Raw genomic sequence first — 18,485 nt, forward strand, 5'->3', positions numbered from 1 at the left:
AGGTCTGAGCTCTCTAAGAACTAAAGAAAAGCTACAGGGTATATGACAAACAAGCAGGTAACAGGTGGCCCTACCTGGCCTTGACTAAGCCACTCAGGCATGCTGATGGGGCCTAAACAAACCTACGGTCCTTACAGACTTCCATGAGGACACCCTCCTCCAGTATCCAGGTGGCTAAGAGGCCCTCGTTGGCATGGGGGACATTGAGCAGCCTCAGGGTGATGTCCTCAGGGTGACAGGCCAAGGAATGGGTGAGATCACAAGGGATTCTAGTGGTCCCCAGCAAGGGAGCCAGGACAATCACTATAGAGCTGAGGCCAGAAGCCAGAGAGGGGCCATTCTCAGTGATAGGGTCTTGTAGGGTCTGAGCATGGTAGTACAGAAACTCACCAGCCTTGGGTAATACCACAGAATTATGAAATCACATTGCACAATCCTTGGCCTGGGTGAGACCTTTGAGTAACACACACACTATGGTGAGGGCCACTAAACAGACCAGGCTGTTCTAGAACCAAATACTAGAAGCTCTGGTGTGGTTGTACGAACTAGCTGGGCCACTGCCTGCCTCATAGGGCTCTTCAAATGATTCTCGGTTCCAAAAACACCCAAAACAAAAACAACAAAAACCCTTCTGGAGCATCAATGGAAAGGAAACCTTTCCGGTCAGGTCACAGAAGCGTAAGTGAATGTGCCAGACAAGTACCACTGACCACAGACTCACATGGGTGCCACTGATGCTGGGGGGTGGGGGTGACATACACTGGTTCCCAGTCACAGGAGAAAGGATAAGAGACCCTGAAAGCTAATCCTCATTCAACTTGATGTATACCCCAGATCATCTGAGAGGGAAACCGGACTAATTATGTCACTCGTCTTTCATAAATTTTCTTCAAAGAAATTTTTTTTTTTAAATGAAGAAATTTTCTCCAGAGATAATAATTCCCTGTGTTGTCATTATGATGGTGCTCTCTCAGTGGACATCTAGGAATTAACAGCACTGAAGAGGTGCTAGCCATACTGCTGGCAGCATCACTTTTGGGGACTGGTATGGCCACTGCATGTCCCAGAAGCTCAAAGCCACTGGGCTATAGAAAAGCAGCATTAAGACTCAACCCAACCCAGCCAGCACCTCACCATCAGAAAGTCAGGGGGTCCAAGCTGCCAGTTTGCCAACTGCAGATATCAAAGGCTAAGGGTACAGAACACCCCAAACTCTCAGGCTGTGATCCCTCCCCAGGGAGCCTGCAGACCATCAGCCCCAAGGTTATCAAGCAAATCACTTGGTTTTCACAGCAAAAAGAGCAGAAGTGGAGAGACTCTAGGCAGAATCATGTTTAATAGAATGCCCTGTGAAAACCCATTTCAAAATAGAGAAGCTCTCCCAAACTGTAGAAGCCATAAAAATGCAAAATACTTTTTTAGGAAAAACTGAATCAAAATTACGCCTCAATTTTCAAAATAACACACGTTATTTCCACCGGTCAGGCACCAAGGTGACAGACAGCAACCACTGCTCAGCCAGACATCAGTTGTTCTCGATCTGCTCCAGGTCCAGGTCGCCGTGGTCCAGTGGGAAGATGCCCTCCTCTCCTGCACTGTCCCAGTCACTGGGGTCCCCACTGCTCCCACCCTCGCCTGTGCTGGCCTCTGGCTCCCCTGAAGCCCAGGCACTAGGACTGGTAGGGCCAGGCCTGAGAATCCCTGGGCTAGAGCTGGGTGTGGTGATGCCCACAAGGCCCTGTGAGTTACATGGGGAGGACACAACAGTCTTCGCTTGGGTGTCATCCTCATCGTCTTCATAGTCCAGGGAGCAAAGGCTCTTTGAGTTTTTTAAAGTCTGCAATAGAAAAGACATGAGCTGAAGTCATTTCTGGTAGGTGTTGTGCGAGACAACATTCTGCATTCTACCTACCTGTAAGGATGTCCAGTCCATCCCAAACAGTCACAAACACCAGTCACAGTCCTTAGGCTGTTTCCTGGACTCCGCTCATCCCATCCCTGGCCTCATCAGAACCAGGGCCACAGAGTTCCCATAGTGCCTGCTAGATTGTTTCTGGGAAGCCCAGCGTGGACCCACCCCAACCAAAGACACCAAGTGTGTGAGTGCCTAACACCTGGGAAGCCCCAGATGCCAGAGCCCTCAGAGAGGGCTGAATCCCGCAGCCTGTCTTGCTTAGCGGACAGACTATCCAGGAAGGTGTCCATGTACCCCATACCTCTAACAACACCCAGTTGTTCAAAAAAGGCCTGAGACAAGGTAAACCAGTTGGAACTCATCAGGCCCCCCCACACACACACATGGTTCATTCCTCAATGTCTAACTGCCTCAATCCTGCTCCCCACCTTCCTCTCTCTGGTATTCTAATATATATGGAGAACTTTTTCATCCTAAAACATCTAAGACAAAAATACACACATACACACAGAAGGGGCCTTTGAATACTCTTGTCCAGGCATGCACTCTGAGCCCTGCTGGCATCTTAGGCTGCCTCCAGCATACCCACGGCATACTCAGGGCACAGAGCCATAAGGGCCAGCTAAGAGGCTGTGTTGTCTGCATGTCCTCTGTGACTTCAACTACCAGTCTCTGGCCTAAACCAGAACTCTCCCAGCTGCAAATCCTTGCCAACTCAGAGGGCCCCTAAGACTGTTGCACATCTCTTGGAATTTCTCTCTGTCCTAAGAGGCACACGTTAGCGCTACACATGCCAACTGCCTTTGATATGGCTAGGCCTTGCTTCCCTGCCACTTTCCTGGTATGACCTTGTGTTGCTCCCTTCCTACAGTACTCAGTCCCTTTCACGCGCCTGCCCTATGTATCTCCTCACCAGTCTCCACCAGGCTCCTTTAACCTCAGCCTCTTATTGTGCCACTACATGGTTTGAGTACTCTAGAAGCTGTGTGGGTATCAGACAGCAGGACACAGACCATGCAAGCAACACTGCTCTTCAGAACATGAGCTAACCAGTGCTACAAAACAAAAGAAAGAGCCATCCTAAAATGCCTCTGGGATGAGATAGACAGACAGACAGACAGACAGGGGGGGCATGGAGGCTTTAAACTTGCTATGTAGCTGAGAAGAGCCTTGAACTTTGGGTCCTCCTGCTTCCTCCTTCTGAACGCTGGAGTTTCAGACATGTGTTACCACTCTTGGCAAAAATCTACCTTTTCACTAGAAGATCCCTAGAAACAGGCTCATCACAAACAAACTTAAACACGTAAGCTCAAAGGGAGAACAGAGCTTCTTTCTTGCAGCTGCGTTTTTATGGGAATCAGTTGTCTCCACAAAGCAAACAGCAAAAAGTGACTCTCTGCCAGGCACATGGGACTCGGCTATGCACACAGCTGTTGTCCTAGTGCTCAGGAAGAGTTGGAGGGCAGGAGGATCTCAGTTTCTAGGCTACTGAGTAATATTCCAAAATGCAAATCCTTAAAGATAGAAGCAGCTAGATTTTGATCACAAAATAAAAGGGAACAGTTTATTTTTTTACTCAAGACGAATCTGACTATCCCTGTCACTGCACCAGCTGGAGGACTCTGTGACATCTGGTTTCCTGTGGCCCTGCTAGACAGTGGAAACACCCAGACGCAGGACAGTAGACCCGGAGCTCACACTAGCAACCTGGGTCTGCAGTCAGCAGCCTGCTCTCAGGACTTACACACTGGCCTGACAAGTGTGAGGAAACACTGCTGGACCACACCACCCTCTGGGTCAGCTCAACTGGAAGCAGCAGCCTCTGAGGAACTCCTCTATTTACAGGGAAGAAACTGCCGCTCAACAAAGAACCTGAAACAAAACCACCATCACTGAGACACCAAGCATCAGAATGTGGGCCCGCATCTAAGCTGACTTGAACTGACAGGATCCCCAAAGGATATCTCCAAGGGAAGTCCCGGCACCTACTGTCACTCAATGATGATCTGTATCCAGACATACAAACCCACAGGATATTTTTTAAGGGGAGGAGGTGCTGTACATGCCAGCAATTTTTTGAGTTGAGTGAAACTGACATGTTCTGTTGTATCCAGTTACCACTGCAAGCCTCCCTAGTCATGACGGATCCAGGGGGATTCTAGGGGAACACCTATCCTGACACTGCTGCCAAGGCATCCAAGAGCTTTCCTCTCCTCATGCTGAGTCCTGACACGGCTGCCAAGGCATCCAAGAGCTTTCCTCTCCTCATGCTGAGTCCTGACACGGCTGCCAAGGCATCCAAGAGCTTTCCTCTCCTCATGCTGAGGAAGCCACCTGGCAGATAGACACCTAAACCTGTAGTCAGATGTTCCACCTCCTGCCAGTAAAGCTGCTCCACAGCCCAAGATGGAGCCAGAGTCTGAGCTAAGTGTAATAAGTCGTGCCTAGAGCATAGCCATATGTGGGTGTGTGCCAGGTCAAAACCCCGGTATGGCCAAGAAACACCAATAGACATTTGTACACATCCAGGAGGGCCTTTCTCAAGTGTCAGGGAGGGGGAAATCATCCTGTCCCAAATTAAAGAGGCCTGAGGGATACATAAAGCATCTATGCCTTGGCAGATGACAAAGATGGCCAGACTCTGCAGCGTCTGCCCTCAGCTCTGCCCAAGAAGACAGGTCTACTCTCAGGAAAGAGTTAATTTTAAAAATCAATAAGAGTTTTAAGAACAGTGGGGATAAAGGAACTGAAAACCCCTGTACCCCAAATGTAGAGCCCCAGGCTCCCAAAGACCTCCACTCTCCAGGCAGAGATTGACAGTCATCCTAGGAAGTCAGATTCTAAAGCACTAGCCAGAAACACAGGAGTTCCAACACTAGTCTACCATAAAACTCAAGGTGGGGTGTGCTCAGACTCCGTCTCAAACAGGAGTGAGTGGCAGCTACTGCCAAACATTAGAGAAACATCTCACCTGAAGATACACCAGAATAAGCATGAGAGGAAGCAAGCTGTAGGGACAGGAGCCAAGAAAAAATTTCTTTCTCTCTCAACAAAGTAGAGTGTCCACAAAGGTAAGACATCCCTATCCCTCCAAAACAAGACTCACTGGAGTGGCAGAGAAACACCAAGGAGACAGAAGTAGGTATGAGGGGTTCAAAGACACCCCAGTGCTTCAGCCCCACTTGAAGAAAACAGACAATGAGGTGTAGAGGTCACAAAAAACAGGATGGAACAGAGCCAACAGACTGGAAGCTCAAAGGATTACCCTAGAAGTGGATGCTCAGGCAGCAGGCAAATGTTACTCCAACGGAAAACAAGGTTGATCAAGGTCCCAGGAAGAGGGAAGAGTGGGCTTAAGAGAATGTATGGGTGCACAGGAAAACTGAGCACCCTGGAAATAGTGATCCATAATGCCCCACTATGAAAAGGACAGGGATAGAGACCGGTCCTTCCGCACAGTGAACGCAATGTAGTGAGCTGCTGCTTCATAAACCCAATACACTGGTGCCATGGTGTCACGAGCAGAAACCTCACTCTGCAGAATGTGAAATGTTACAACTGACGCCCCCTCCATCCTTGGTTTCTCCAGACAGGGTCTTTTACATTGCCCTGGCTGAACTCACTATGTAGACCAAACTGGCCTGGAACTCACAGCGATCCACCTGCCTCTGCCTCCCAAGTGCTGGGATTAAAGGTGTGCGCCACCATGCACAGTTTAAACAGCCTTAAACTGTGAAACAGAAAAACCCAGCAGGCAATGCTGAAGTCAACAGTAGCAGGCAAGAATGGGGAGATGTGGGACATTCACTGCTAAGAACAGAGAGGGGAGCAGACAGAGGATGGCGCAGAGGAGAAACATGTGACAGTTTATGATGGAGTACCTAACAAGCAGGTAAGGGAAGTGAGGTAAGTGGGTCTGGCCACCCATGGTCTTATATGGTCTTTCAGGGCTATGGGTAGCAGGGCCTGAAGATACTGCCTGCCTGCGGGACCCTTTGCCTGTTAGTCTGCTGCAAACCTACTTGTGAGAAAAAGGAAGACCCACTCTTTTTTTTTCCCCCTTGGTTTTTCAAGACAGAGCTGTCTCTCCAGCCCTGGTTCTGCTCTTGACAGTGCAGCCAATAGTGGAGAGGTGCAGGCCTGTGCTTTGTATTGTTGAAGCTCCCATCCTCTTAATCTTACCGTTATAATCTTTCAAATATTTTATCATGAGGCTATTCAAAAGCAATGTAGTGGGTATTTGTGCCTCCCTTCCCAAGGGTAACTGAGCAACACTTTACAGTGCTTTATTTAGTTGCCTTTTCAATGAACAGAGTGGGACTGAGACCTCACAGGGACAAATCCTGCCCATAGTTCGGCATCTTTGATAGCTGTAGAGTGGGACTTCAGCCGGACAGTAGTGCTGCATGCTTTTAATCCCAGCACTCGGGAGGCAGAGACAGGCAGACCTCTGAGTTCGAGGCCAGCCTGGTCTACAAAGCAAGTCCAGGACAGCCAGGGCTGTCTCCTTGCCAGCTCTTCAGATCACCCCTCTGGAAAGATTAAGAACATTAATGTGTCCCACAAAGGCCAATGGCCAGGAGCCACAGGAGGGGGCTGGGAAGCAGGTCCTGCAGGCAAGCATGACCAGAACCTTTCTGCTGAGCTTTCTGTCTGATGTCCTAAAGGGATAGAGAGAAAGCACAGCTCAGATGCTTCTAGCTGAACTGGCTCAACTGTTAGCCAGCAACAGCTAACTAAACAGTAATCCTCACCTTTGAGTCTAAGTCACAGTGGAGTGTGCGGACACATGGAGGCTGACAGGGATCGTATCCATGTCAGGAAGAGGACAACTGAATCCTGAGGTAGACAACTGGGGTAGGGAGGGAGAAGGGACAGACCAGAGACCACCCAAGTGACAGCCACTGCTCAAGAGGACTGAACAATGGATCAGAGATGGGGTGGGGCCCACCAGGTACCCTACCCCCATCTATAATGTCCCAGCACCAGCACCACCCTGGCCAGAGTTACATTCCTCTACCTCCTAAGGAGCCCAGAGTGTTCACAGCATCTCCAGAACAGGACTATCCCTCGGTCATCAGTCCATCTTTGCTACACGCTATCTTTCTCCCCAAAATGCATTCGATCAAGGATTCCTCTACTGGAAGCCTCATCCTATGCTGCTGTCAGCCTGGCAGACACATGGTGATGCACCCACAGCATTGGCTAGCAGGGAAAGCTTGGGTACCCAGAACTCGTTGCCAACTTTCCAATAGTCAACATCACACTAAAAGGACCACCATTTGCTTTATATCAGCCCTCTACAGTCACACCAGCTGTATGGGCTTTCAACTCTCACAGCCACCAAGAAGCTGCTTCTGGAAAACCTGTCACACAAGTCAACAGTCACATCAGCAGGATGCAGAACAGGCATCAGCAGGAGCTGGACTACCTCCCATAAGACTGGGACTAACAGACAGGCTTCTCCCAAACCTGGTGGCTGCCCTATCTGCACCATCCCCAATATGGGCTCACAGACACACGAAAGCAGCTGCACTCAGGGTGGCCCTGGCATCAACCCGACACCCAGAGTTTGCCATGCATCCACAGCAATGCCTACAGGAGGCAAATCAGACCTGAAGCCCTGGGATAAGGATGACAATGAAGACTGAGGGAACTGCCAATGCCAGTCACCAAGAGAAGAGAGGCACCAGCTGCCTCCCTGCACACCCCCCAGTCCTGGTTCCTGCAAGGAATACCAAGGGACAGCACGTTTAATGCCAACCTTCAGAAGGCAGAGGCAGGCAAATCTTTATGACTTCAAGGCCATGCTGTCTGGTCTCCATGAGTTACAAACCAGCCAAGGCTCCACAGTGAGGCACTGGCTTTCGGGGGGTGGGGTGGGGAGCAGAGTTTCTGGGCTCCAATCCAGCTCTAACAGAGAGGCTACCCAGGCCCCAGATGCTCCCAAGGAGACATGCCTGCCTGGCCACAGTGAGGACATTCTCACTGTTCTCCTTCTCCCCATGGCCGGCAGTAAGCACCTCTCTGGGATCCAAATGAGAGCAGGCAGTGGTGTTGCCAGACACAGTGCTTTACTATACCAGTTAAATAAATGCTCTGTCAAAACCAAACACCTCCAGAATGTGCCAGGGATGCCAGGGTGAGAGCATAGCACATCCAGGTACCCGATGGTCTCTCTGGCACAGCGCAAGCCAGTAGCTCTGGCTCCTGTAGTTGTAGTCATCACAAGCCAAGGGTTTTCAGTGGTGCCAAGTTCTGCCTCTGCCTCCAGGAATGGCTTCTCACTTTATAAACAGCTGCAACCCAAGAGATGAGGCTGCAGCAAATTCAACAGCTTAGTTGAAAGCTCACACCCAGTCCCTTCTTGCTTCCTCAGAGGCCAGGCAGAGCTCAGATCCACATGTGGGGGCTCTGCTGGTGAGGTATGACTGGGGTTTTGGGGGTGTCAGCTGGGAAAGCCATCCTCCTACCAACCCAAGCTATGTTCCCTGACAAGCTGACCTTACACAGCATCTAAGCTCAAAAGAAACTAGTTAAGTAAGATTCCAGGATTGCTGACCACAACCAACCTCACTCCAAAACCAATATAAGGCAAAACATAGGCTTCCTAAGCACCCCAGAACAAAAAATGTGGCCTCACCCGTGTCATTTTCAGAAAGTCCAAGGATGGGCGCGTCCACCTGGCATCCTCCTCCCGTCTCCGCTTGCGCCGGACCCTCCTCCCATCCAATACACAAGGCTGTGAGCGGCACCGAAGCAGGCCATGGTGCCGGCCTAGCTCAGGTGTAGACGTGGGGGTGCTGTTGGCTGAAGGAAGGCAAGCGCTTGCATCTACAAGGTGCTCTTGTGAGAGAGACAGTCGACGCCTGGAGGAAAACGGGCAGGGTCCTGTGGAAAGCCAGGGAGGACCTGAGCTTGTACTGCCCTCACTGCCTTCCACAAAGCCACTGCTGGCTGAGGCTGGCCGGGGCGTCAGTGGTGAGGTAGGGCCAGCAGGCGACACAGGACTCCTGGGTAGGCCTGGACCTAGACTTCCCTGCAGGGTAGGGTTCCCAAGGCCACTGCAGCACTGCAGTGTGGCACTCCCACCGCTGTTGCATCTCCTTTTAGAGATGGGAGTCCACACCTTGGAGCTACCAGGGCGCCATGGAGAACGGCATCGAGTCAGCTCTTCTGGTTCTGACAGGGACCGGCAGTGTCGCTTGGTTGGTGGTGCTGCAGGAGGCCCTGTGCTCTCATGGAGGTCCAAGAAGCTGCCCACATCCATAGGCCCTGGGGATTCCAGCTGCCACTTGAGACCTTCAGTGTGAGCCCCACCATGTGAGCCCAATGGGAAGGGGCCTGAGGCCGCCTGGCTTCCAATGGGCCATCCTCCATGTAAGGCCTTCCAGGGACTTTTGTCCACTAAGGAAACACAAAGGTGTGGGAACAAACAGGTAAGCAATAGGGAGCCACCCTGCTGCCTCCCTTCCCAGGCTCACGGACATAGCTAAACAAAAAATACCACTGCTTACATGGTGGGCACTACTTCAGTGGTCCCCGGCATCTGAATGACCAGGCTTTACCTTGCCCTTTTTTTGTTTTGTTTTTGTTTTTTTCAGACAGCAGCTCTCAGGCTGGAGAAATGGCTTAGAGGTTAAGAGCACTGTCTTTTCTTCCAAAGGTCCTGACTTCAATTCCTAGCAACCACATGGTGGCTTACAACCATCTATAATGAGATCTGGTGCCCTCTTGTGGAGTGCAGGCACACATGCGGGCAGAATACTGTATAAATAATAAATAAATAAATCTTTAAAAAAAAAAAAAAAGACAGGAGCTCTCTATGTAGCTCTGGTTGTCCTAGAACTCACTATGTAGACCAGGATGGCCTCAAAGTCACAGATCACCTGCCTGTGCCCCCTGAGTTCTGGGATTAAAGGCGTGTGCCACCATACCGGTTTTAGGAGTGGTCTCTCCACCTGTGTTTCCTGAAAATAATATAGTTCTGACCTTAATTCATTTCACTAATATATCGTGTCATGAAAATTCTTTATCCCTGTCCCTTGCCAACCTCTAAAGAAAGACCATTGACAGCCAGGAGCCAAATACTTGTTGGAAATAGCCTCATTTCTTAATGATCCAAGTGGACAGCCAGTCTCAAATCCTGTTACAGATAAGAGGCTTCGGCTGAAGCTGGGTGCAGTGGCTCACTCCTGTGATCCTAGTACTTGTGAGGCAAATGCAGGATTGATGAGCATTTGAGTTTTACTTTGTGTCTGGGATACACAGTGAATCTCCATCTCAAAACAAAGTAAGACTTAGCCTGGACATCTGCCTGCTGGACAGTGGACTGGGACAGAGGCCTCCCTGACATCTTCAAGCTGCCATTTCTTCATCCCTAACGCAGGGTGCTAACAATGGCCCCTCAGTGGCCGGTCATCCTGTAACACCATGTGCCCAAGACACCACAGGTAGGTGCAGCACGAGGGGCACTCCTGCCCTTCCATCAAGTCCACTGAGGAGCATTTAGAGTCCTTACGGCATCAGAGACCAGACTGTAGTTTATAAGGCTCAGCACCCAAGAGCTAATACAAATCTGCTTCTCCTGGGCATGTGCCATCTGACAGCTCTCTACACACCTATCCAGCCTAGTCCAGCTCTCCTCTTGTCAGCTCAAGCACTCAGTACAATTTGTTGCCAGACCCCGCATGAGCTTCTCAGAGCTGCCATGGCCCTAGCTCCTGTTCTTCTTGTTGGCTGTAAAGGGCAGACACCTACTCCAGGTCTCCCTGGCGGAAGTGCTAAGTCAGGTATGTGAATGTCAGCCCCACTGTAAAGCCCAAATATCCAATGACCTGACCAGAGGATACTCTGGACAGTCTTATTGGGAGGGCATCCAACACATTATACTCAGCTTCTCCTTGCTGCTTCCAACCACTGTCAAGCTAAAAGACACTGGAGTAGAGGCCACAGAGACCAAATAGGAAACAGCCAGGGTCACCTCTGGGGAAAGATACATCAAGGACCCTGGGGTGACCTGAGACAGTAAGGAGGTAAGATGGGCCTGAAAGGAGAAGGGAAGAAAGGAGAGCATTAGAGGCCCTCCCTCAGAAACTGTGACTAGGGACTGAGATAGTTAATGTGGTCCTATATGCAGGATGGCCTGGAGGAGCCAGTCAAGTGGAAGTGACACAGGCCAGGGAGGTGGGGGACAGATGGAGACTTCACATCCTACTTCCTGTTCGTGGAAAGCCTGGTCAACACGTCTATGTTAGTAATCTGGTGGTCAGCAAGGTGAACCTGACATGGTTGTACTGTGTAAGGTGTTCCAACTGTCAAAACTGACACAGAGTGATTCCAACCCCAGGATCTTTGCTTGGATTTATCAGAAGTGTGCCCTGCACTTAGGAACCACTATCCTCTCTAATTGCCAAAGAGCAACGTGTCAGGAAGTGAGGGCAAGCCTAGGCAGGTCTCGGGGTACTCATTCAGCCAGAGTGTACCACAGCAGAATGGCAGCCAGAACACATACCACCTGCTCATCCTTGCCCTGACAGCTGAAGGAAGCACAAACTGGCCCTTGTGCCTCACATAAAAGCTTCCTCCCACATCACCAGCAGCAGCAAAAACAGAGACTTTGCTGAGCCTTGACCCTAGCCCATGAGCGGGGAGGGTGGTGGCTCATTATCTTCCTGTCCCACATGGAGGTCACATAAAGTCCTCCCCAAACCTTACTCTGAATATCTGACTCAGACCAGCTCCAAGACCCCGTCCTGGCCAAAGGCCCAATGCCACCTTGCTCATCATCAGCTACTTCAGCTTTAGAAAGACCCTACCTGGGCTTCTGGGGCACTTACCGCCAATCTCCAAAGGGAACAAATGGCCACTTTTGCTCAGTTTCTCAGCAGAATACTGAAAGTGACAAGAGAGAAGTCTCAGTACTCATGTGAAAACTCAAGAATTCTCCACAGTAATGCTATTTCTCCCTAACACTACCATTGGTGTTGAATATAAAAAGCACTGACTTCCGGAAAACACCTTTTTCTTAATAAAGAGGTTGAGGTTTAAAGAAAGTTTATTTTGTGTGGGGTGGTGTATAGGGTCAGGTTATGCATGTGCTACAGTGTACATGTTAAAATGAAAAACAACGTACAGGAACCAGCTATTTCCTTTTACCATGTGGGTTGCAGGATCAAACTCAAGCTTGTCAACAAATGCCTTTATCCACCAAGCCATTTCACTGGCCCAGTACAAGTTTTTTAAACCTGACAAAATCTAGCTGAACAAATGGGCACTGTCCTAAGGACTACAGCCGCCCTCGTGTTACTCTTTCTGGCCCTTTCCTTTTGTATGTTCTCTGCTAATGGTCTTTCAAACCGCACCACTTAGTTACGTTTCAGAAAGGCACTGCAGAGGCAGTTCAGTTAAGAGCATTGGCTGCACTTTCAGGAGCCCAGTTCAACTCCCAGCACCCACATAGAAGCTCACAACTGCCTCTAATTCCAGGGACTTTGATGTCCACTTCTGGCCTCATTGAGCACCAAGTACAGACATGGTGCCCATTCATTCAGGCAAAATACTCATACACACACACAAAAAAAATTAAATAAAACTAAAAAAAAAAAAAAAAAAGACTGACCAAGACCTAAGAGTCCATTACTGCTCATGACAGTCCAAATGTAAGATCCAAGCCTTAGCCTGATGGTCCCAGTGCTGAGAAGACGGCAGGGTTGACCCCATTCAGGAAGGCAGATAAACTACCAGTAATCTCAGAGATTAGCAGGAAATGCATAGCAATTGCACCACATAAAGAGAAAGCCAGGTGATTTGTACACATTTATAATCCCACCATTCAGGGAGGCCAAGGTAAGAGGAATATTCCAAGTTCTAGATCAGCCTGAGCTACGTAGCAAGACCCTGTTCAATTAACCAATCAATAAACAAGATAAGCACAGGGCACATTCCTATGATCCATTACTTGGGTCTTCACAGAGATAAAAACAGAAGGATCAGGAGTTTGGCTACATATCAAGTTCAAAAAACAGGTGACTAGGTAAAACTCCATTCTCAAAAAAAAATAAATAAATAAAAATAAAAGAAGGAAGTTAAAAGTTGGGTTTGAAAGGCTGGAGAGATGGTTCAGAGATTAAGAGAACTGACTGCTCTTACAGGTCCTGATTTCAATTCCAAGCAACCACATGGTGGCTCACAACCATCTATAATGTGGTCTGATGCTCTCTTCTGACATGCAGGTGTGCATGCAGGCAGAGCACTGTTTATATAACAATAAATACGTCAATCTTTTAAAAGAAAGGTTGGGTTTGAGATTAAGGAAAGGGAACCCTTGAACAACAGTAGCCTGTCTTCAGATAGACAGGTCTTCCTTTGCAGTGGATCATGCTTCCCTAACGCAGCTGACCGGGGCTGGTGAGCACCTGGGCTCTGTGGTCACTGAACAACCTCAGGCTCAAACAGAAGGAGAAAGCTGCTCTATAGATACTGCGTGGGGTGGAAGCTCTTACAACACTGTGCATAATTAGTGAGCTGCCCACATCAAACAGCTGAAAATGCCCCAGCCTTGGGCCAGCATATTTGTTTCCCCTTCCATCTGGCTGATAGCCACTCCCTGAGCCATCAGTCCTCATGCTGAGGTCCAGCCACTTCCCAAGAGCAAGTAACTGGACTATTTTCACAGTCCCTAGGCCTGCATCTCCAGTGTGCCTGAGAATACACCCACTACAATAACTCAAAATAGATTCCAGGAAGGACAGGATTTTCTTCATCAATAGAAATGGTTTCCTGTGTTACTTGGAGGAGCTATGGGCCTATACCTAACCAGATGTACTCAGTGTACATCCAAGAACAGATACAGCAGAGCCAGACACTTCACAGCAGGTATCTACAAGGCTTTGGCTGTGTGAGAGATGGACTGGTAAGCAGCCCAAGGACACAGGTGCAGGCACTCAGGACAGCGGGTCTCAATAAAAGAGAGTGCTGACTGCATCCATTTGCAGGGTGCGCCACACCATATCCCAGGGCCTTGATACATGGGCAGCTGCTGAGGCTCCTTGGGAGATACTCAAGAAAGTAGGTTTGCTAAGACAGCAGGGTCCTACTAGGCCAACTCAAGCCTGGATCTTCCCAGATGGACATGGCTGGGGAACACACACAGGGCATCAAGCACCCATGCTACAGCCGTCTACACAGCAGCATGACGCTCTATGCTTCTTGTTCCCAGCTCAGCCACCTAACACTTTCCTCTCCTTTTCCCGACATCTAGCTCATAGCCTTTTACTCTAGCTCTACGATATCTATCCTGGACCAGCACTAATGTTAGTAGTCTTGGATGGCTTCCCCTGGCCTCATTACCCTCTCTCCCACAACTAAAGGGACTGCTACCCTGATCTGAACCATGGTCCTTCTGCTTCAAGCCTTTGGCACCTAAGAGTCAAATCTCAGGACCAAGGCATATGTCTTAGGTTTTCTATTGCTGTGATAAATGCCATGACCAAAAGCAACCTAGGAAAGAAGGGGTTAATTTGGCTTACATGTTCTGAGTCACACTCCACTGAGAGAGGCCAAGGCAAGAATTCAATCGGAATAAACCTAGAGACAGGAACTAAAGCAGAAGCCATGAGGAATGCTGCTTACTGGCTTGCTCCTCACAGCTTGCTCAGCCTGCTTCTTATGCTATACAGGACCAACGGCCCAGGGGTGGTACTATCCCTACTGAGCTGTTCCCTTCCCACCAATCACTAGTCAGAGAATGCTTATAACCTTACTTTCTCAATTAAGATGATTTCTTCCAACATATGTCTAGGTTTGTGTCAAGCTGACAAAACCCAACCAGCAGCCAGGAAAGCACTTTCCACCCACCTCATTGTCCAATTCCTCAGCTACACTGGCTGCTATCTTCCTGCCTCTCTAGAGGTAAGTAACCACTTTTCCAGCTCTGCATCAGAAGCCTCAGCGCATAACTGAGATGCACTGTAAAATTCAGGTCCCAGTGTCCCCTGCTGTCTGAGGATTCTCTAAGCCCAAACACATGTGACAGTTGGGTCCAACTACCTGTCAATTGTTCCATCCTTGTTGCCCTCAAATCCCTCACTTTTCCTGCCAACAAAACACTCCTTCCATCTTCAATGTACACCCTCAATCACACCCCAAATTCTCACTGTTGTTCGGGCAGCCCAGTGATACACGAGGCCTCTGCCTTCACCAATGTTCCACCTATGGCCACAAACCATCTGTGCCTTTCCTCCCTTGGATAGCAGTGAGAGTCAGCAATAGTCACTCATTTTTCCAAGTCTTTCTATAACAGCTGGACTATTCACTACCCTCCAAGTATGAAAAGACAAAGTAGAAAAAAAACGGGTGTGTCTCGGGTACAGGTTGTGTAAGTCAGGAAAAGAGGAGCCCATCTGACCAAATCAAGTGAACCAGATAGCAGAGATGGGAGGAGCCAGGCCTGTTGAACCACGGCCTGGAGGACACTGGCTCCAGAGGAAGGCCAGAGGTGCAGGACCAGGACACACGGTGAGCTCATGATGATAGAATCTATGGTGGCATTCATCAGCAACTGTCCCCAACAGAGCCCAAGCCTGAGTGAGGTATTTTGTATTCTCCTCTAGCTCTGCTGCCCTTGGAATTCAAAAGCTCAATTATTCTGGTGGCCCAAGTGCCAGAACTGTGGCCACGACAAGTTGTCCCCACCCAGCACATGGGGTCTCAAGCAGGCAGCACAGCAATGGAGGCACCGATGTTTTAATGACTTAGTTTATTTTGGTTTTTGTTTTGTTTTGTTTTGTTTTTTCCAGACAGGGTCTCTCTCTGTAGCCTTGGCTGTCCTGGACTCACGTTGTAGACCAGGCTGGCCTCGAACTCAACAGCGATCCACCTGCCTCTGCCTCCCGAGTGCTGGGATTAAAGGCGTGCACCACCAAGCCCAGCTGACTTAGTTTATTTTGAAATTTTACTTTAAAAGTGGTACTCAGTTTTGTTACCAGAAAATTGTCACGGGTGGTGATGACACACACCTTTAATCCCAGCACTCAAGAGGCAGAAGCAGGCCAGCCTGGTCTACAGAGCGAGTTCTAGGACAGCCAAGGCTGCACAAAGAAACTCTGTTTCCAAAAACCAAGAAAATAAAAATTTTAATTATGCTTAGGATAGCTTGAATAGGTGAATCTACTATTCCAAGAGTAAATTTTATGAAAAATTTATTAGAAAGAATAAACATCCTTTAGGCATGCAAATTTAGAAAGACTTCTGCCTACAGCCTGGACATAAACACTGCCCAACATGGGCAACATAATCATAGAAGACCTTAAGAAAAGAGTGCAAGTTGTCTGTGTACTTTCTTTGCTTTGTATTTCTGGAATCCCTAGCTGTACTCAGAGTGTATCTGTGTTAGCTTCAAGTGTCATGGCACTGAAAACCAAAGACAAAATATTAAAGTACATCCAGAGTCAGATGATAAGGTGTAAGTTACAAACATTAAACATTAAAAATAAATAACCAGCCGGGCATGGTAGCGCACACCTTTGATCCCAGTACCTGGGAGGCAGAGACAGTTCAAGGCCAGCCTGGTCTACAAGGTGAGTTCCAGGTCAGCCAGGGCTGCACAGAAAAACTCTGCCTTGAAAACCAAAATAAATTAACAAATAACCAACCAACCAACCACTGGATGTCATGGTACATGCCTTTAATCCCATTACTGAGGAGGCAGAGGCAGGTGGATCTCTGTGAGTTCAAGGTAAGCCTGGTCTACACAGCTAGTTCCAGGCCAGCCATGGGTACACAGTAAAACCCTGTCTCAAACAACAACAAAAACCCCACAAATGAAAAAAACTTAATAAACTAATTATACATTTAAAAAATAAATAGCTGACTTTATGGTTTGAAAAAAAAGACCCACCAACTAAGCTAAAGCAAGTGAATGAGTCTATATTGATAAATCTGAGACCGGGGGGTGGGGGGGGGGGGGGGGGGGGGGGGGGGAGTAGGATCATAGGATCACTTACCCTGACAGATCTGGTGCCACAGAATTCTGTGTAGGTCAGCTTTGCATTAGAAGTTGATTTGGTTTGTAGTGATGATTACGACAGACACTGGCTTCTGTCCAACGCCCCCACTCAGCTCTGCCTCCACCCCACAGTGCGCTGTCTCCATGTCTATGTCTCTGAACAGTGCACTCTACCCACCTCTGACTCCCTAGCTGACTCACCGGGCTAGCCTCACGGGCCCTGCGCGTAAGGTCATCCAAACTCTGGTTCTGCAGCTTTTCCGTGATCAGAGTGACCATGGTCGGTGCTCTTCCTTAGTCCACATCTACAGGCACTGGATTTCCAAAACACTGGACATCAGCAGGCTCAAGCCATCAGGTCTGAGCTAAAACTCAGGGTTATAGCGCTGTCTTAAAGAAGCTGACCCATTTCTAGACTCTTCAGGGCTGTGTCTCTGTAAAGAGAAATCACCACATGACCATATGCTTCAGTCCATAATTCTGTTATATGCAAAATATTCCTGTGTACACAAAGTGTTCCTAACACCCCTCTTTGGCAAATACCTTCCAAATTCCAAAATAACCATGTATGTTCCTTCCTGAAAACTATAGTAACATTTTCTAGACCTGCGGTTCTCAACCTGTGGATCATATTCCCTTTGGGGGTTGCATGACCCTTTCCCAGGGGTCACCTAAGAGCATCAGAGAACACAGATATTTATGCTGCTCATCATATAACAGTAGCAAAATTAGTTATGAAGTAGCAATGAAAGTAATTATATGGTCAGGGTCACCACAACATGAAGAACTATAAAGGTCCGCAGCATTAGGAAGGTTGAACCACTGCTCTAGCATTAGACCAGAGGGTAATATGCTTATTAGAGCCAGCCTCTGAGGCCTTTCCTAGGGCAGCAAGAGAGCTCATGGCTGGCTCTGTCCCCACAGGGCAATGAACATATGGGAAGAGACAACAGCAGTCACATCCAGTGATAACACCCGTGGTAAGCTACTGGGCCCCATACCACAGAGGCAGAGGCCTGCTAGCTCTGCAGTTGACATGCTGGCCCCCAACTCCAGCCCTTGAAGCTGGGGGTAAAGATGAGGGATGGGGTGCTAGAGACAAGCACAGAGCTCTACACTAGGTCCAGCCTGAGGCAAGGAACCAGGATGACTGCAATACTGATGAAAAGGGGGTGTCATGGGCTCTTTGCTTCTCAGTCCCAGAAGCAAGCATCTAAGAACATGCAAGAGGCCCTGTACCCTTGCAGATGTCATCCCAGTGCACACGTACAGCTCTAATTCTCAGTGTCTCACTGTGACTCAAACACATGTGTCAGTCAAGGACTACCGGATTAGGAAGCAAAAGTAGCCAAAACAGAGGGTGGGGAAGGGGAAACATGGCAAACTGGGATCATCAACAAGTAGAGCTGGGAGTGGGGCTCAGTGGGGAACACTGACTTACAGTGCAAAAAGGCCTGGGCTCTATCACAGCACTGCAACAACAACAAAAAATACGAAGGTGAAATATCCTGGTAGTCAGTCTTGCCACATGTCACCAACACCACACTGAGCACACACTGGCTA

The 18,485-nt window shown here is 48.9% G+C and overlaps 1 protein-coding gene across 2 annotated transcripts; it reads right to left on the bottom strand.

Annotated features, from left to right (window-relative positions):
* Positions 1-1,004: 1,004 nt before the first annotated feature.
* Positions 1,005-17,383, bottom strand: Fam53a (family with sequence similarity 53 member A). 2 transcript variants are annotated; one of them, XM_051165248.1, is made up of 5 exons: positions 17,124-17,383; positions 16,254-16,327; positions 11,755-11,809; positions 8,559-9,322; positions 1,005-1,837 (listed from the first exon to the last, which is right to left on the bottom strand). In XM_051165248.1, the coding sequence occupies exons 4-5, from the start codon at positions 9,183-9,185 to the stop codon at positions 1,526-1,528; spliced, it is 939 nt and encodes a 312-aa protein (XP_051021205.1). In that variant the 5' UTR covers positions 9,186-9,322; positions 11,755-11,809; positions 16,254-16,327; positions 17,124-17,383; the 3' UTR covers positions 1,005-1,525. The 2 variants fall into 2 exon arrangements, with proteins under 2 accessions (XP_051021205.1, XP_051021204.1); XM_051165247.1 differs by lacking the exon at positions 16,254-16,327 and having other exon boundaries at positions 1,008-1,837.
* Between the last annotated feature and the right edge of the window lie 1,102 nt (positions 17,384-18,485).

Source organism: Acomys russatus, chromosome 22, assembly GCF_903995435.1.
Source record: "Acomys russatus chromosome 22, mAcoRus1.1, whole genome shotgun sequence".
Lineage (NCBI taxonomy): Eukaryota > Metazoa > Chordata > Mammalia > Rodentia > Muridae > Acomys > Acomys russatus.